The sequence below is a fragment of the Athene cunicularia genome, assembly GCF_003259725.1.
Source record: "Athene cunicularia isolate RWA chromosome 8 unlocalized genomic scaffold, athCun1 chr8_part1, whole genome shotgun sequence".
Classification (NCBI taxonomy): Eukaryota; Metazoa; Chordata; class Aves; order Strigiformes; family Strigidae; genus Athene; species Athene cunicularia.
This window is the reverse complement of record NW_020799109.1, coordinates 28,612,881-28,633,743: the sequence shown is the minus strand read 5'-3', so window position 1 is coordinate 28,633,743 and position 20,863 is coordinate 28,612,881. Positions and strand designations below refer to the sequence as shown.

The 20,863-nt window shown below is 36.9% G+C and overlaps 1 protein-coding gene across 4 annotated transcripts in view; it reads right to left on the bottom strand.

Annotated features, from left to right (window-relative positions):
* The window catches only part of KIFAP3 (kinesin associated protein 3), a 64,172-nt gene that overhangs the window by 27,495 nt on the left and 15,814 nt on the right, over positions 1-20,863 (bottom strand). For 2 of the 4 annotated variants that reach the window (XM_026853873.1, XM_026853875.1), the window contains exons 10-16: positions 13,957-14,057; positions 9,377-9,485; positions 8,747-8,859; positions 7,614-7,779; positions 7,278-7,406; positions 6,798-6,896; positions 5,189-5,274 (exon numbers count right to left, since the gene is read on the bottom strand). In XM_026853873.1, coding sequence (XP_026709674.1) covers positions 5,189-5,274; positions 6,798-6,896; positions 7,278-7,406; positions 7,614-7,779; positions 8,747-8,859; positions 9,377-9,485; positions 13,957-14,057 — 803 coding nt within the window. The remainder of the gene's footprint in view (positions 1-5,188; positions 5,275-6,797; positions 6,897-7,277; positions 7,407-7,613; positions 7,780-8,746; positions 8,860-9,376; positions 9,486-13,956; positions 14,058-20,863) is intronic. The other 2 variants (XM_026853874.1, XM_026853876.1) reach the window with 1 other exon arrangement.

The window sequence follows — 20,863 nt, the reverse complement described above, 5'->3', positions numbered from 1 at the left end:
AATGAGAAGAAAGGGGACAAAATGTCCAACCCCCAGCCGCCTACCCCTGCAAATACTGCATGTTCAGAAACATAAAAGGAGGAATCCTGAAGGTTGATTTTATTCTCTTTGGAGCTCCCTGACATCACTGTTTTTAACATTCGGTTTCCATAAATCGAAAAGTGTCATAGAAGATGTATGGTTCGACTCTGCGAGGAATGTGCCATCCTTTTTGAAGTTCCACTTCCAACTTTGTTTACTACTGAACCATTGAAATATTATGAAGCGTTAACTGGCCTATTATCAGAGCATGTCTGTTCCCTATCAGGGGTCCCCTTTGTCACTGGCTTCCGTCACACCTTGTATCTGATTAACACACTATAGGATAACATAGAGCTACACAGATCTGCTTTGTGTTCTCTCACAGCTGATGAAAAACAGATTTTCCTTTTCACTTTAATGTGGTTGCCCTTTAATTGGGTCTGTAATAGGGTTCATTTGATGCGATTCCTCATACTGAAACTGCTATACAGTAAGTAGAATGCTCATTATGTTCAAGGCTGTACTTGGTGATATGTTACATTCTTCATTATTTAACCATCCCTAAAACACACAGTTTACATGAAAGGTTAAATTAATCACTTATTAAGAAAGAAAAGATTTATCTTGTCTAGCTATCCAAAAGTTGGGCATGTCACTTGAACTATGTGCCTCTATAAATGAAGGAGAGAAACAGATGTTATGGATCACCTTCTGCAGGTGTCTATAACACCCACCTTACAGTAAGTACCACTGGAGGGCAATTCATTCACAGGCAAAAAAAAAAATCCTTCTACCATACACCTGTGCAACCCAGTCACTTCTTCACAACTAGGTTCATCACTACATGTATTGTGATGGGAAGCTAATAGAAACCTGTAATATGAAACTAATAGCAAAGCAGAAAAGGTAGTAAATAAACATCATGCCCCCTAATTTTAGGTGCCTACATAAAATGCACACCATCCACATGGTTCCTATATTCTCAATAGCTGAAGAAAGAAAATTTGGAGGAATATAAGGTATCTCATTGGCAAGCTATTATGAAAGTAACAGAGATCAGACATTTGGCTCACCTTCCTAGTCTTAAAACTCCAAAGAGCAAACACCAATGCTAGAAAGAAATGTGTCAGAGTTTGATTTATGTGAAGACAAAAACCAGGACATGCCTGCCCTATCTGATGCTGCCTGCAGCATGGTTATTCTTTTTAGACCAGGTAGAGCCTTTCTTGTTGAGTGCATGCTCTTTGCCACAAAAAGCTACCAGCACCAAAGCAGACCGTTTGCAAATTTAACAATGCAGAAATTATCAGTGAAAACATTATGTCAACAGTTCAGCCTGCAGCCCCACACCCTAGCTGCCCTTCTGCCCACCACACTGTATTCATGACTATTGGAGGACAACAGGGGAACAAGAGACATGGAAGAAAGTCAGACAAGTGAAGGGAGAACCTTTCTTTTTTTTCCTTGGAGTGACTACAGCACTGCATGGAAAGAGGACACCAAGCTGGTGTCAAAGGTTATCTATTTGCAGAGCACACTGCCTACTCAAATATAGCCCACCCCAAATCCCTGTGGTCTGCTCTTCCTTGATTCTAAGAGCACTAGCCAACATCTTGTACAGCTGGCCCCAAATCCCAGAGCACTGAGGGTTCACAGCACATTCCTTCTTATGTGAAATTCCAGCATTCCCAACATGGAGGATTTCTGTCAGGGCACTCAGCTAACATGGAAAGTTGCAAGCTGTTCATTACCACAATTTTTTATACGAGGCAAACGTTATTTGGCATTTATTACAAATACTTGGGGCAAAGAACAAAAGCTGGAAAAACACCTGAGGCATAAAGCCCTTCCTAAATCACAGGGACAGTCCCATCTAGAAGTTTTACTTCTGCAGGAAGCATAATGATACACTCTTGATCATAAGAGAAACAAGATGGTACAACAGGCCTGGATTCAAAGCTGTAGAAACACTGAACTGAAAAATGGTGGAAACAGGGAAGGCTCAGACTACACAGACCAGGGATCTGCCTAAGGTTAATTAAATATCCTTAGAAGAAATGAGGAAAAATCTTTTAACTGTAATAAGACTGATCTAGGAGAAGAAAGCAAATGAGAAACCTGAGAGATTAATAATTCCTTTAGCTCTTGATAATATTGTCTGAGGTGAACAGAGTAAAACCATCTCGAGTAAGCTGACATTTCTTTCCACAAGCTTTGAGTTGCAGGTGTCCAGGCTTCTGAGGCAGAGGAAAATGGAACTTCATTTGCTTGAGACTCCTACACCAGCTGTTGATTCCAAGCTTTCAGCTGAGCCACGAGACCTGTCTCCTTTAGGTGTACAACTACATGAAACTAGTTGCTTGGTGTCAAGACTCAGCACATGACACGAGGCTGAAGCATTCCTAAATTATCAATGCAGACTTTCTTTTTGACAAAAGGGATATCTAGTATCTACCAGTGCAAAGCTGAAACTCCCCAGTACATACTATGCTAAAGCAGCACATCTGTTTTAGTTCATCAATGGCAGAGTCCAGCCAAGCTATATTAAACAAATCATCACTAGTGTAACATTTCCGTAATTTCTGTGACAATTACTTCACTACAGAAAGCCTATCTCCCCTAAGGCTTATAAGGCATGCAATTTTCTTCAGTGTTATTTCAATCACACTATATAGAGCTTATTGATGAGTGAAAGAAGCATTTGTCTCCCTAAGAAGAAATTACTTTCAAATCTCTATTCTCCAACATTTAGTTTCTGATTTCCATCATCAGAGGAAGTAATCCTGTCAGCATGTATGGAACAACAAGACTGAAAATCTTAAGTTGTTCTTATGTGGGTTTAACACAGATAAGGAGTTTCACCAATCTAAAAGACTATGTCTGTTCAGACACCTCAGAAAGCAGTAGTTGTGTAAAACTGCCACACAACCAAACACCTCAGTGTTTACAGACTGCTTTACCATATCCTCTGAGCTGAATGCAAATCACCTATCAAGATCTGAGCTTCCAATAACTTACCATTTTGTATTTTCTGCCATCACCATCTAGAATGTGTTGCCTTTTTTTACCTGTGATTTTTGGTACTGAGAGACACAGTGAAACCAGCTTACAACATTGCCAAGAAAGCAATCAGTTAGTGGTTCTGTCTGTCTTCCAGAGAGGAAGGCATATTGTGCTTCCTGCTCCCCACGGAAGCATGGTGTTAGTTATGGTTTATGCAACTTATAACCCAACAGCTAGATGATAAAGCTAAAAATGACCTTTGTAGAAGGGAAATTCTCCTAACTTACCAGTGAACACCATTCTAAGTGTGGCACTGCTCCACAATCAAAGAAAAAAAAAAAATTACTACCACACAAACTATTCTCAGTATGTGCTCATTGTCTTCTCCCCTACCCCCAGTAACAGTAGTACCACATCATTTCCTCCATTTCTCCTTCCTCAAGGCCCAACAAGTCCTGTCCAGTGCTTCTTGCAAGCTCAAAAGCCTTTCTCATCCCTTATCACAGCACTCATTTACTCACGGCTAGCATAAAGATTACCTCTTAGGAAGGAAAAAAAAAATCCAAGTATATTTTACTCATGTTAATATTGAATATGAAGCTGTCTTAATTATTCTTCCAGATTCTATAAATGTTGCTTAATAATACCCCTAACATAATTTTTCAGTAACTAGATATTACTATGGACCACATTGTAAAGCTCCCCTAAATGAACAAATCAACGTCTGAGACACTTGAAAACTGCAATGGCCCCAAGATAAAACAAGCATTGGAAGCACTAGAAATGTCCAGCTTCACTCAGAAGATAAAAATCTTTCTACTGTTTCACTAGAGAAGTCCCTGGAAATAATTTATCTTGGTAAGCTGAACATATAATAGCCATCATAAATAAGTACTAAGTGCAAATTCATCTTAGTTGAAATCTTGCCCTTAATGAATGTCAACAGCAACTCTGCCATTAACTAGTGGAGCACAATTTTCATTCCATACCTCCATGAAGCAAAACCAGAGTCAGATATAAAGAATCCCAACACAGAAAATGTCATATTGTTTCACTTTTTTTAGATGAACATTGAATTGGAAGGTGTTACTAATGAATATAACAGAAAAAGACAAAATAGACTATAGTACTGTGCAGCATAAATTAGGTCTTACGCTATCATAAACCTTTTGGTGAACAAGCTGCATTATGTATAATTCAACTAAGGAAGAAACTAAGTAGATGACAAGAAAAACATTAAGGTAGTCAAATACACTACTCGACTCATAGTTAAGTTCTCTTTGGTTACAAGTTTTAATTTCATGATAGCTACTCTACATCCAAAAGGATGTACAGTCTGTACAATCCTAAGACACTACAAAATGTTGACATTTCCTTTTGTCAGTATAAGTCAATTCAATTAAACAGGCCAGGAGGAATTTTAACAATGAAACGTAACTTAATTAGAATAAGTTTCACAATGTTTACTTCAAATGAAGAATACCCTAGAAAATACTAATGCTTCTACAGCCCAGGTTCGCTAGAAGCAGACTATGCTTGCTATAAGAGCTGATAAAGCAATGGCACTTCATAATTCAGTATTCTATCTTTTTTCAAAATTCGCAGTTTAATGCAAAACAACTGTCCAAAAGTTTATGGTGATCAATGGACAGTAGGACAAACGAAGTCATGTAGCTAAAGGAAACCTATCCAAGAGCTGAAAACAAGATTAAGAAGTTCAGTATTATACTGACTATTCCCCCAGCAAAAAATAACCAGCTTCAGGATCACTGCCCACATTTTATTTCTGAAACAAATACTGGCAGCAGGCAATGTAGAAAAACTGAATAAAAGCTGCTGGGTAACAAGAGCCATTTGGAGAACTAAGAAATAATGAAATGTAATGTGATTAAGTATAAAAGCACTCTTTAGAAGTGTCTGTAGCATAAAGCTAACTGGCATGAATTTTCAAAGTATATATGCAGTTTTTGGAAGTTTGGTACACAGCCTAGATTAATGATTGTCATTATCCCATGAAAACTGATCTTTTACCTACACGATTAGAAAGTTGAGCATGAAAAATATTCTCAATTTGCAAGTTATGGCTAGTTAGTTATTTTAGAATTATCTCATGTAAAGACATTTTTGAAGGACAGATGATATAAAAAAAAAAAATCAGACCTACCGCTATAATATCCAGAGTGTTGTCACAAACTTTGCGAATTTCAGCATTTTTATCATGCATCAGGTCTATAAGATATGCTGGAGCCTCTGGAAAGAAACTGTTAAGGATAAAAGCTATTTTTTTCACAGCTCAGTTTTATTCCAACTGCAAGTTTCATTAAGAAAGTTAGTCAGGAATTTTCCATCACATGTGAAGTTCAGCAGCCTTCCCCAACCACCTGTTAGTTTTGGGTTTCTTTTAAAATCATATTTTAAGATACCAAATTTTCTTCAAAATTGCTAAAAAAAAAAATTACATGTCCCTTATAAAGAAAATACATTCTGAACTGTCACAGAAAATCCATGCACCTAACGTGTTAGTCCAAAAGACACAGATTCTGTGGAATTATGTCATCTTTTGAGACACTTAATTTTGTAATCTTCAGGGAGTTTTCTTGTTTTAGAGAAAGGTTTCCAGTGCATTTGTCTCAAAAATACTTAAGATAATCTGCTGTGTAAGCGACAGTATTAATACTAGTCTTGTTCAATTTGAGTGAGAAAAGTGTTGTGCAAATGCTGGTGTTTTACCATTACAAAGAGATTAATTTAAAAACTTTTTTTTTTTTTTTTAAAGCTAGCTACCTAGGAGTTCAAACAGGAGACTAAGAACAACATTCCAAATGGCTTCTCAAATATTCCACAGAGCTTAAAGGAAAAAGGACATTAAGTAGTCGTCTTTGTATTGTTAGCAAAGTAATTGTTAATTTGCTATTCCCTACAAGGGCTTCATTCAACCCATTTTTTATGTTTCAATAAAATTTAACATTCAGTTAAGGCCCACAAAGACAGCTAGTGCCTCTTACCACAGTTTTCAGGTTGTCTGAATGAGCTCAACATAAGCAGTGACTGAAAGATTAAGTAGTAAAGACTGACTAAGAGTGCTAAGTACCATACAAAAAAATTGAACAGATCCATGACACAACAGATTCAGCCAGACAGGCAAAAAAAGGAGAAAGAGGAAAACCAGGAACAGAAATCAAAGTCTCCACTGTGGGAAGAAGATGGGAGACTTACACCGAACATAAAATTCAAAGAACAATTAGGTGGACAAAAACACAGAGCAGGCATTATTTGTTGCCTAGACTGATATAAGAAAGAATGCTATTGAAGTACTTTAACGCACGTAACTTCAGACTATGTAACATATACATATATATATATATACACATATACATATATATATATATATATAAAAAAAGGATTCTGTACAAGAAGTTTGTCTATGCTCTATGTTAAGTTTTTCTGTGGACTATGATTTTGTGGACTGTGATTTGAAAAACAAATTCATACAGTAATTCAGACTGGATAGGAAGTAATGAGTCATCTGGTCCACTGATTCCCCTCCAACCCCCCTCCCTGTTTCAAAGCAAACTAACTTTTAATCTTTACTATTAATCTTCCCGTCCCTCTACATGCTTAGGCTGCCTGGATTTTTTTCTTCAGCTGAAATAAACCATTTACAAAGAAGCCTCTGAGATCGAGAGGTTTATGCAAGAGAAATACAGGCCAAACATCAGCGATGGCAAATTAAGTGCCGTAATTCTACATGTTTAATCTTTAAAAAAAGATACGGGTTTCCTTGATAATGACATCTCTGGTAGCTTGGTGGAAGACCATCTGATAAAATACATAGATGATCTGGCAGACAAACTCATCATCTTCCTGCTGAGCTGCAAGAAAAAAAAGAAACCACAATTTCAGATCCCACAACTAGGATCTCTAGATCCTTAGAAGAAGCCTAGCTCTTACATGTCAGCTAGACAGTTCAGTGGTACGTGAGAGATTCCATCTCTTGACAAGACAAAATTAGTGTTTTTTTTCCCTGCTGCAGTCAAGTAGATTGCAGCAAGAGTTGTGGAGGTGTGAGATATATCAAATCTATTAGATTACTAGTCCCTGTGTCTCTACCAGTAAGAGTAATTGCTCCTCCTTTCATATACAAAACACCCCCATCTTGCAAGAGAAAATGAATGGTGCATTTGGTTACAGCACAGCTACATCAACTAAGCTTCTCTGAAAAACAGGGCCTCAAGTCAAACATTGCAATATACCATTTAGAAGCTCAATGAGCGCAGGGATGATTCCAGATTTAGCCAGCAGAGCAGCGCAAGAGTCATCCATAGAAACTGTTCCAATCATTATCACCACTTCTAAAACAAGGTCATCTTCTGCAGAACCTGCTAAGTCAGAATGCGGAAAGTATTACCTCTTAGAAATTCTTAATATTGTAGCAGCTGTATATTTATCTGTAGATACGATTCTGGTTTTCAGTGTTGTTTCCCCAATCAATCACAAATTATAAAGGTCAACAGACGCTACTCAGAAAGAGTATTCTTCAAAGCATTCTTCAAGAGACTCCACTTTGAAACACTAAGTTTTGAACAAACCTGGTTTTAGTTTATCCTTGAGGTACGGAACAAGTTTGTATTCTTTCAGCACAAGTTCCCAGTCCAGATCTGGTAAGGTCAAATTTGCAAGTGTTCCTAAGCATTCAATCACAAATTCCTCCTCTTCATCATTTGATATTTGAGCTGCTAAATCACCAACATAATCCTAAAGAAAAAACAGAAACAAACATTACAGGTGAATAATCTGGGGTTCGGAAAAACTCACCACTTGATCAAATCAAAACTAGTTCTCAAAAGAATGTTAAAGGGACTCTTCTCTCAAAATGAGGGCTAATAATGCAGTTTCAATTTCAGTTGAAGAATAATCCAAGAAAGCATTTCAGCATTCTTCCTCTCCATCCTTACACTTTAAACAGATGTAGATCATTGGTTCATATGTTCCAAAAGTAGCTACTACACACACAGTTTGAGAAAGCTGTTAGAAAATAAGGGAGAGAAGATAGCAAACACCATACTGCATTGGTGACTGTAACACAAGTTCTCTTCCTACAGATTTTCTGAAATAACTACAAGATTTTCTGAGGACATGAAGAGGGGACTTATGAATTCTACTTACTATTTCCATACTGCATTGAGACAAATTGATATTCATTCCTAAATTTAACAGTACACTTAACTTTTCCACAATTAGGATGTTGCACTCCCCCCCCCCTTCTTTTGAAAGGGCAGCTTTACACAGTTAACTGAATATTAACTATTAAAAATTTTTAAATATCCACTTACACAAAACACTTGGCACAGTGAAAAAAAAAAAAACACAAAACACTTTATTTTGCCCTCTAGCTCTAAAAGCAGAGATTTAGGATAACTGTTAATTGTTACAATGTGCACCCCAGCAGTTGGGTGGGTTTTTTTGTTTGCTTGGTTTTGTGTGTTTGTTTTGGAACAGGGACTTATTGGATACAGCTTAAGATCTGTCTTCCCTGTAACGAGGGATCCAAAGCCTGATCTACCAACTGAGATAGCCTTATAAAACAAAACATAAATCAACCCATGACAGCCAAGAAAACTTAAACTGGACACCCTGTAAAGACAAAAGCAGCAGCCCTCCAAAGCCAGTCTTTTCCAGTAGGAAGAATCGGAGATCAGTTAGGTAAATAGATAGTACTTACAATAAATAGGCTTTTTGTTGGCCCATCGTGTTGTGAAATATTCCTGATCATCTTCATTAACAATGGGTCCTTAAATTTCAAAGCCCGCTTCATTAGCATTTTCAAACCATTTCCTGAAAAGAAACAAACACTTAGGAAATCCTCCAAATTAAAAAAAACACAACAAAACAACACACAAGGAAAGTACTGGCCAACCAAAACCCAACATGCACAAACAAAAAACCACCAGCTTTATCATTTAAAAGTTTAAAAGGAAAAAGTAAAGAGTCTAGACAACAATTATTTTTTCTTACAAGTCAATAACAACAACAAAAAAGACCAGCTCTGTATAATTTTTATAGCTTCTTTAAAACAACTACTATGATCATATGTACTGGTGGGACACTGAAAAAAAAAAAAAATCAATATAAATAATTAAATGCTTCAGGTTACTGCTGCCACCAACGCTGAGGAGGAGATGGCCATTTGCTTGAAATCATTACTGAAATAGGTGCATTTTATTTTTTAAAAGCACATATACAGATTTATAAATAATTCAAATATATGTAATTTATTTATGTAAGTATATATCAAAAATATATATAAAGTCTTGTCACCTCCAAGAAAACAGTAAAATCTCAATACGCTTACCTTCACAGATAAGTTGTACATTTCTTTTGTTAGCAGCAAGGTTAATACAGAAGGAGATAAGTTCCAGGTCAACTCGCTCATCAGGACATTCAAAAAGCATCTTCATTATCTGCCAAGAAACACAAGCACACTTAAGTCATTAATCTTTCCAAAGCATTAGAAGAGCAATGTTATGATGTCAATGATAGTAGCTTTTTCTTTTTTTCTTCTGAAAAAAAGAATACTCAACATTTCTACAGGAACTGTAAAGTTAAAGGTCAGAGGCACAAGATGTATAGTTACATTATTAGGGGATAACAATGCTTATGAAGTGGCAAAAATGGCACATTCATCACCTTAAATTAACTTGGGTTAGTTACATTTTATTGCTACCACTTAATTATTTTTTTTTTTACTCGTTTTTTTTTTAAAGTTATGAATGGATAAATTTGTTTTGAAAGTTTACGTAGACAACATAGGAAAAAAAATCCCACAACTCAAGTTCCACAAAAAGTCAGATTAATACCTGGTTGTTTACCAAAATTACGACTTGAAATAGATACTTAATTGCAGAATAATTCTACTACTATTTTGTTTTGAGATTATTCTGTTGATAGGTAAATTAGCTGTATCTGCAGCAATGTGCTTTATCTTTGCAGCTTCCACTGGTAAAGCTGAACACTGCCATATATCAGACACTTCTCAGTGGTAGTCCTATTCTTTTGGTACTGGGACAGGAAAACCGGGGTTAATGTAAGTAGACGTTAAGTAGCCTATAATCCTGTTCCAACTGTTTAGTAAGTGTCAGTGAATTCCCAGATGATTCCTTAGGCAAATAAACTATGAATTGCCATCATTTGATATACTGGCACCTGTACTGTCAATTACATCACAGGCTATCTAGTCTTATTTTGTTCAACGTGAACACTTTTTGAAATGGCATATTGAATATACAAACATGGCTCAAATACATCAGTTTCTTTTTTCTCTGTTTCCAACCATGGCAGAGAAGTTGCATGGCTTCCTCATTGAGGGGTTGCAGGACATCATCCTATTTACTCCTAAAACCTGCTCAGTTCACAAAACACATCAAGATGATAATGCAAGGCAACGTGATGACAAGACTAAGATTTCTGGAAGTAGAAACAACCAAACCTAAAGATAAGCGGGGCATAAGGTACAAAAAATGTAGCTCAGTTTGTGGCAAAAAGTGGTGGGGGGAGAAGAAAGCAGCAACTAACCATTAAGTATTTGTGTGCTTGCCCCCTGGTGGAAAGAGAGTTTGTAAGGCATTAAAAACTAGAGGAAGTGGGGGAACAACTCGTTTAGAGAGGAAAAAGGAACAATAGGATTGCAGGAATTTCATTCCAAAGTATTTTACAACAGTAATTCTGTATGTTTATCTATTATCAGATAGCAAGCTGTCATTCCGAATTAACCCAAATAAAATTTTAAAAAATTATGTTACAACATAGTTATTGATCTCTATTTCATGAACTTTCATGTACTGATTGTAAAGCTATCATTGATTTCTTCCTCCCTTTCTTAAAAAGGTAGAGTCAGATTTCCCAAAGTTGTTTTAAGAAGTTATAAAATCCCTAGTTTATTAAAACCGTAAGCCTGACAGTCACATAAGAGTGAATTAACCAGAGAAGAAAGTTGCCAACTTAACAAGTAGAACATGAGCATTCAAAAATCACCCCCTGCAACTCTTCTGTTACAAAACCTTTAAAAACAGATTTTTAAAACCCTTCAAATAATTTGAAAGGAAACATTCTCATTACTTACACAATACAAAATCTGTGGAAATTAGATGTTTAACAAGATGGGATTACACTGTTAATTACTGAACTACTTCTCTATAAAAAGAAAAAATATATCCAGTTTCAATTAAAGCCGTTCAAATTTTAAAATAATAGTTTCGTACGAGCTCCATGTTTCCCATTATGTCTTCATTTAATTTGATTGCTTCTTGTGCCACTTCAAAAGGAGGAGTAATTGCTGCCAAATAGGAAATATTAAAATTAAATTTGTTCTGCTTTTACTATGTCCATTGTCATCTTTTACTGATTTAACAGGAAGGCAGTAAAAAGACTGCAGCATGTGCAATGAAGAGGCAGTAGTGTTCAATCAGACAAGTCCCATATTGAGTATCAGATACCACAGACCAGGACTGAAATCACTGTGTCTAGACTCTCTGGCACCTGCCTTCACTTATTTACCAGTGACCAGAGGCCAACCCCCACAGCTCTCTGTTCACATACACCTCTGTCCAACCCCCTCCCCAAGCCCAGCTCAAACATCTTTGAATGATTATGCCAGAACTGCATGCCTCAGGAATCTCTCCTGACCGGCTACTCCCTAACTCTGCTGTTTGAAGTGATGCTCTGGTTTCTGAACTTCAGCAGATAATGGCGGACAGGAGCAAAGGGTGCTGTCAAGAGAGGACGTTTACCAGCATTAAGCTGAAAAGAAGCTTATAGATCAAAGAGGGGCCAAACAGGACAACCATGGTGGAAAACATGTGGGTAGCTGCAGAGAACCTTGCACACTGCTCTGCGGTAAAATATTAAATATCACCATGACATCACTGCCTAACCATGCCCTTTGATTGGCCAGGTTATTACCAATAAAGGCTTTTATAAGCATCTGGATGGCATTTGCACCTATTTAAACAAAACACGCATTGCTGAGGTCTAAACAAGAATGAACTGTTAATACTCACTTTTAACTGTTACTAGAATAGCACCCACTAACTCCTGCAATCCACAAGGATGTTTACCTGGGACAGCACGCGCAAGCCCTTGTCAAGCACTTCGCCTGTTCAAAATGACAACAGGGGATTGATTTTCCAATCACTTTCTATAACAGCTAAACATTCATTATTGAGTATTTGCCAGTTTAGATGTACAGCTTTCCTCAAAAGGAAAGAAATCCACAAAAGGGCACATACTAGTATTGAAAAGACATTTTAGTTTTCAAGGGTAGAATCAGATGGCAGGAAGTCCTTTTAAAAGGGCTGCTTTCTTCTGATGCCTTACCCACTTCCCCATGCTTTCTGCTACCTCCATCTTCCTTAACTGTTCTAGCTTTGAATATTCTTTAATAAAATTTAAGCTCTGGTTGTCCAGTTTGTCCTTTTGGAACAGTGGGCAGACGTGATCTGTAAACGGTTACACTGACCACTGAAGCATCAATAGCCATAATTACCCTCGAAATTTTGCAGTTTTAGCCAAAGTCCAATGAAGACAGTGAACTTGTTTCCTGCTCCACTAGTTTTTAGATACTGCTCCGTAAGCAATAGTTTGAGCAGCTATTGCCTATCAGAACAACAATGTTCACCAAAGGTCAGAGTATGATATCACAGAATTTTCCATAGCTCTTTACATTTGGCACTCAGAATCTTAAGAGTCACACCAAGATTCCCTGAAACCATGTCATAAGTGAACCCTGAAACACAGGCATAAATTCTGGTTTGGCTGGTAACTGCTCAGAACAAAGCAGGTCCCTTGTATCATGCAAATGCCTTAACATGTAGTTGCTTCTTGTGGCAGGGCAGAAAAGGCAGTCAGCAGGACGTTTACTAGACCATTTTGTAACATATACTAGTTATTCACACCACTTCTCCCCTCTCTATTCTACAAAATCCTCCTGTATTTGGAAAAACATCATCATTTTTGTCACGAGATAGTGACCAGAAACATTCTGAAAATTTTCCATGGCAACTTCCCATTCTGAGTGTATTTGATGTTAAAACATGTTTGGCAGGAAAGAAAATATCATGGTGCAATTCTGAAAAAAGATACCAGAGAGCTCTTACACTTATGCAACACAAGCTCTCTCAACTCCAGCCTCATCAGGACAGGGGAAAAAAAACAACCAAACAACCAACCCAAACCCAAAAAACCAAAATGATAAGAGAGTATTTGGTTCTTGTTAAAAACCAAACAACAAAACACACAAAAACATACACACAAAACCCCAAACCCCATGATATTGCATCTGTGCTTGGATCAAAGACCACAACTGGAGACAAAATATTATGCAGTGAACTGCATCCTGAAAGATCGGTGAAGAGCCTTCCATGGTCTTCAAGTCTCCCCTGTTGTACATGCCTGCAGTTGAAAAGGAATTGTCATGTCGCAACACAACACTGCTTGGCTGGTTTCCAGTTCATATCCTGTAATACTGGAAACGTTGAAATTTTGATACGCAATGGGATCAGAAAAGAATGTCTTCTAAAACTGTAAAGGAAATACTTTCCACAAGGTTCCCTAAGGACCTGCTGTGCACAAACTTTAATCTCTTTCAAGCATTCCCAATCTTCTGTAGAAATTCATCAGGTCACCTGTACTTTTACCAATTCACTGATGGAGTTCAAGTGTTAGCAGCACCGACAGAGAATATGTGGCCTATCCTTTTTCTGGGGACCATTAAAGGGCAGCAAAAACAGTCAGGCTGCCCGATGAGTAGACTCACCAGCATCGTGGTTGTTCCCACTGTCACCTGTGGGTGTCAGTGCGAGCTCTGCTATGACTGATGAAAAGACCTGCACAGGGAAAGGTGTGACTTATCACCTCATCATATAGAAAAGTACATACCTGTGGGATACAGTCTGTGTATGCAAACATTGATTTAAAGCGATCATCCATGCTTATGTGATACAGAATACACATTGCTACTTGTTTGTAGTTTTCATTTGCTATAAGGAGGAAAAAAAAATAAATCTGTATTACTAGAAGTCTGGTATTTTAGGTGTTGTGAACATTTAAAAGGGGAAAACAAAAAGCACAAAAACCCTAGCTAATAGAGGGAAAATTTAAATCAGAAGTGCAACGTTATTGAAAGGGTCTTGCCTAGCCTATCCAAATGAACCACATATTTGGGCAGAGAGGGAACAAAGGCAATGCTAACAACTACCCCTCTCCCCAGCACCTCAAAACACTTCCTTAACCACACTTTGCAAGGAATGTATTTTGTGAAAGGACACTTAGTAATGATAGGTCATCTAGAGAGAGCCTTCAGGTTTCCAGCTAGGAAATTAAGTATCAAATGTAATGCCAATTTAGCTGTGGATATTCCTGTCAAAACAACAAGCTTGTCTCAAAGTGAAATGGTAAGGAATGTACCAAATGCCAGAGAGAAAAATAACTACCACTAAAAAGTGTTGTAGAAGGAATCTAATGCCTTTCAAATAAGTCACATACTGATTGTTTTATTATCCTAAATGACAATATTATGCTGTGGGTGCCTTTTATGTTTCATACATTTCAAAGATGACATTAGTATATTTTCACATTAATACTTACTAAAGAGAAAAAGATTCCCAAGAAAAATTGGAGTGCTTAATGTGAGTAGTCCGTGAAGTATTTAAAAGAAAGGTTCTATAAAACCAACTCAGACAAACATACAAATGTTTAAGAACACCACAGACAAATTTGATCTTGACTCACTGCTGAAATCCAGACTGAGCATTCTCTTAAGCTCTCCTCTAGCCCTACATTAGCAGGATACTGGCTATATATGGGATAAAACATTCATCTGAACGTTTATGTTAGACCAGGATGCAATAAGGTCACCAAATCAGAATTTAATCACAGTTCTTATACAACTGAGCAGAAATATCCTACCTCCCACTTCTATTTGAGCTAAGATAGAATGTGTCTGTTTAACACTTTGGCAAAGCATCAAGACCTCAAGCAGCAACCAACACAGTTTAATTTTTCTTCTGCATACATCATTAGGAACTGGAATTTCCTTTAAGTAGCAAGGATATGCCGCCTTTGTCCTGAGAATGCACATTTGTGCCTTTTTTCAAAATTGAATTACCAAAAAAGACCCATGAAACCCTTCTGGCAGTTGCCCTACAACAGTGAAGTTTTCTTTCCCATGCCAAACCTAAAAACACAGCTGACCTTTCAGAGCATTCTTGATTCTTACCTGTTTGAAAAAACATAACTTGTATCACAACCTTCCACACGCTTAATAGCTGGCGAAGGATGACTCCAAAATCTGAAAGCTACTCTGGCTATTATTAACATAAAAGCACGGACAGTACTATAATCGTTGAAGCATACACACTCTGTTTTAAGCAAACAAAATGAAGTGTTTATTAATAATCTTTTCTGCTTCTCTTATCACTGATCATCTCACCTACCTATTCACTTGTAATGACATTCTAAATCCAGCAATTACATGAAAAAAACTTCCCATAAATACAGCTAAAGGCTTCTCCTAAGCAAATATAAAAATTTCAAGAGTAAATTATGCCTTCAAATTTCACGGCACTAGGAAAAATAAGAGCTATTTACACTGCTCTTAACACTTCTTTCCATGCTTCTATTTAAGACTCAAACATCAAGACTCAAATTTAAGATTCAAATTACAATTACACTTTGCTGGAAATGCAGGAAACACTATCTGAAGCAAAAGGTAAGCCAGTGTAAAAGAAAGGAAAGTTTGCTTCCCAGAACAGCCACAGGAAAAAGAAACTAAAGTGGAGTTCAACCAGACCTTCAGCAGGTATGAACTGGCAGGCAGTCAACAAGAATGATGCTGCTTTATATCTGTTTAACCTCTGTCCTTCATGGGTATTTTTCCTCCTTATTTTTGTAAGCTTCATTTGTGCTAAGATAGTCTTATATTTGGTAGCAACAGCAGTTTCCTGGTATTCAGCAATACTGGCAGCTTATTTTCAAATAAAATAGCCTACTTTAGCAGCAACGGCCTGTTTTTTTGAGAAGAAACCCTCTGTAATTTTCTCTCCCCTTTTTTTCAAAGGCCCAATCTGCCACAATTTTGATGCCTGAACACATACCTTGGGTATCAGTGCTGAATGACAGCACTGCCTTGCTTTCTAAACTACTAAAAATAATCAAAAAGACCTAGATACTCAACCTAAAGTGTGAAGAATATCCAGAATTCAAATCAGTTTATTTTATCTGAAATCTTAAGGACTTGGTTTTTAACAACTGGCACTTAAATCATTCTCTTGAAGTATGTTCCATAAGACAGACTTCATGATACACCAAAAGCAGAGACAGCTATAGTTTCAAAAAGAACTGAATTTAAATTCCTTCTTGCTGTGCAGTTAACTGACCTAGTTCCCTCCAGTTCCCCTGTCCTACTATCAACACAGGGAACAGAAAAGGGTTCAGAGGATTTAAGTCAGAGGCACTTATTGCAGAGGCTCAGCAAGGAAGTATTTTTCAATTGTAAGTAAATGGAAAAAAACCCCTGAATTCTACTGACTTGAAGATGAAAAACTACAGAACTAAAGCTAAAAGAAAACAGTGTGCAACTAAACCAGCTTTTAAGTATTTAATGGTATATGGTAATTTCATTTTAATTTCCCAGAAAGGAAAAAATTTCAGGCTGTTGTCACTGTCCCACTTTCCCTATGGAAGCACTTCAGTGGAGAAAAAGCAGAACCTCCTGACTTTTTTCAGTTCTCATGCAAAACAGTGGCAACACATGATCCAGAGAATCAAAAGCTTCAGGAAAATCAAGAGGTGGTAGCTTTTAAGCACAGACAGCACAAATTAATGCAACTGTTAATCTCGTTCTCGATTAGGAAGCACACAGTCTATTGGGAAGTTGACTGGAAACCACACAACTAGTTTGTCGAAGATTAGGAAGAGAAGAGATTCAACAGCTACAGCATTTTAAACACTAAGCATCATCTTGCAGGCTGAAGATTGTATAAATGGGTAAGAAGCAACTGGATGTTTGAAAAATCCACCAAGCCAACTGCCATCCTTTTACATAGGGACTTCACTCCCAAAAATATAAACTGGCAGCTACTGACTATTACTTGAATATGCCAGTACCAAGCTTATTTTGTTTTTATTATTTTATACTCATCTGAATGCTAATGAATAAAGCCTTAAATCAATCATTATTTAGAGACTTGGCTGTAAAAATTTCAAACTCTGCCCAGTACCTGGCTAGAGAGCAGCTTTCCAAAGCATGGTGGTGATAACTTTTCTGCTATTTTTGATCACTGCTGAAGGCCACACATGGAACAGCAGCAGACACTGTAAGGAAGACTTCCTTATGACTTGGTACAATATGGAACAATTATTCCCCTAACTAGAAAAGCAAGAGAAAGAAAGAACAAACAGATCTCTGCCAAACGTGTTCATAAAAATCACCAAAGTTCTGGTAGGGTGCCAAAAAGTTGTGGCCTACAAATGCTGGTAGTTTTGCGCATCAAGCTTTTTATGACTGAAGGTGGAATAGCCAAATGGCCTAAAGCACTAAGGGCAGCCCTGGAAAATAATGGCCTAGTCATTATGGATTCTTCTGGTATTTATGGCAATAAAACATGAATCATAATGAACTCATTGGATATTAAATGTGGGGGTCACGAGTACTTTGATAGGATTTCCACAAGAATTTACCATTAATTAACCAAATAATTATTTGAAAGTGTTACTGAATTATCCTTAGTTCTTATACAGCCATTCCAGAGAAATTGGTCATTCCCAGCTGAGTGCAGTTAATGCCTTAACAAACCGGTCATTAACTGCAGTTACTGATTTTGTGGGAATTATTGTGTTATAAAATACACTCAACAGTTTATAGAAACAATACTTAGATTTTTTTTTTTTTGCAGCTGTAGTTCAGCTGGAGCAGCTGGGATGGAAAAATATCGGGTCCCTCGGGCTGTTTTCACAACTAGTTTTCTGCAAATTAGAGAGGGAAATAAATACATGATGGGTTCTGAGTTCAAAATGGCTTCAAATTCTTAGCCTTTGAACATTAATAAGAAGCCATATGCCAGTTCTGGGGACCAACGCCTGAATTCCATGTCTAGTTCTTACTAAGGTTAAATTTTGAAATGGTACTAGTTAGCATAAGCTAAAGAAAAAAACCCACAATTTCTTGATCACAAGATCAGGTCTTATGTTTTGGTTGAGATTGTGAGCTTAAAATGAAAAAAATCCTCAATTAGCTCCATGACAACAAAAGAGAAACCCTGAAACTGTAAAACTGAAATGCTACTCTGAGTTGCAACAGCAGCATTCAGTTTTCATATGCTAAAGTAAAAATAATAATATAAATCATGGACTAAATTATTCAAATGTAACACTATCAGCAATTCAAGCAGCCATCATTTCTAATGGAATCAACATCTCCCCATTAGATATGAAATATACCCTATCCAACTCATGTGCAAAACATTAAGTACACCAAATCAAAACCAGAACACAAACGAAAGTAAATACCTATTAAAATGGCAGAGTGAATCTTCATTTCAGTTTCAAACTCTGATACTCTCAAGTCAAATCCGCTGCAGAATTAGGCAAATAAGAAATCTAGATGGTAAGAATGTCACAAACTGAGTATCAGATCTATACACTGTCTCATACTGCTGTCAGAAAATATTGAAATCAAGAGATTATTCACATGGATCATAATTTGCAGTGATTTTAGGAAAAAAAGTGATAGAAAGGTATCTCTGGTTACTGCTGTCCCACATTATTCCTCGCAACCAGCTCTGAAACAGTTGGACTAAGTTACTCCATGTGTGGTTTTAGACACATACTGATTTAATTTACATATGTAAATATAAGTCGTATTGGATATATCAGTTTATTTTATCAAGAGAACCTGAAAGAATTTCAAATCTGCTCATACTCAAGGAGCCTAGTCATTGTAAATAATATATTATGATATTAATTACACACTAATAACTGCTCTTGTGCCACCTTTATGTTATTTGAAACTGGCTTCATACCATAAGCCCAACTTAAACCCCTGATTTTGCCATGGTTGGAGACTTTTTTGATGTTTTAGGTTTTTTTCTTTCCTTCGCCCCACAAGAACTAAGTATATACCACATCTGAAACATGGATACAATTTTTTTTCTAGGAAACAAAGAAGGAATTATAATGATGAATCAGAAGTCAAAGGACTACTAAATGACAATACAGTTTGAGTTATTTAATGTTACAGTTATAGAAAAAAAATTAAGCTGCACATCTGGAGCCCCAGGCTCAATTTCTTTGCCTGGAACTCTATGCAAGACAGACTGAAAAATATACAGTAAACACTTAACTGCAGTACTGCTACACATAAAAGACAACAAAGCACTGCCACTGGGTAGACAACATACTGCTAAATTTAGATATGTCCTTTTTGAAGGCTTGATCTTCCTACAGGAAAAAAAAAAATTGTCATTCAGGATGTCCTACAACCAATCATACTTGAACTCATGTGAGTTCACACAGAAATTGGAAACTGATTGGTTGCAATATCCCATGTACTGCACAAGCCAGAAATAAATGAATTAGAAGTTCAGATTAGAGAGAAACAGGAGGCAATAGGATTTTCCCTGAAGGAAGAAGATAAAGCTACTTCTCTTTTCTCCACAAAAGAAATATGTTTTAGGTCAGAGCAAGGAAGAAAGTAAGAAATAGAAAAAGAATTAACTACTGTTATGATAATAAACTGGAAATTAGAAGAGGTGGTTCTCAGTTTGATTCAAACTAAGAAAACTCTCACTTTCAAAGTAGGTGGAAAAAATTCCATGCAAAGCTGTTCCTTTCGAAGTCTCCACGAAGCTACATGCATTAAATGCTTACATATGCTATGTACAATTAAATGGAAATGTATAGGAAATGCATAATTTTTGCCATATCTGCACTATATTTCATTGAACTACATCAACTGCTCCAGTTACAATTACTAGAAAATATTCAGACTTCTCTGCTCTAAAAACACCCTTCCAATCTTCTTGTTTGGAATTCAGCAGGAATGGAAATTGGAAATAGGTAGAGGCTTTCTATGCTTCTGGATCTGTGGGTGCACAGCTCAACAGGAGAACAGCCTCAGTCCTGAATGGATGGTGGAGCTATATTTCAAAATGCTCCTGCTCAAAGGAGGAAAAAGAAAAAAAAAAACCAATGCATCATGCTGCCTTTCACTTTGAGAAAGCAATGATTCAGTGCATTGAAATGGAAACTGGTTTTACCCATGTTTCGAAGCTGATGAAGTACAAACCTGAGGTTTAAATCTGCTAAGCCCAAAAAATGGAGTTAAGTATTGGCTGAGCTTTTGAGTCTTCCAGATAACAAGAATTAAGCTCCTTTTTACTCAAGAGATACTGTTCCTGTGGAAGTACCAGCATACTCCACTGGCAAAGTCTTGGAAGAAAGGTAAATAATTCAGTTATATTATTCTTATTGTGAATTTTTGTTATTTAAAAGGTCATTCACTGATTATCTACAAGTTTCTCACAGATCTGACAGCTTATCCAAAAAGGAGATATTTGAGGCCCCAGTCTCACAAAGAAAGTTTTCCTCTATTCAATGAGACTACTCAAATATGTAAAGTATAACCCATTCTGCAAAGCATCTATGCATCAGAGGTCAAAGGAACAGAAATTGATTGTATGGAGATATACCAGCACTATACTCACTATAGTGCAATAATTTTTTATGTTATCCTATCTCTTCCCCCATCAGCTCAAAGAGTTTGAAGATAATAGTATTAACTGACAAA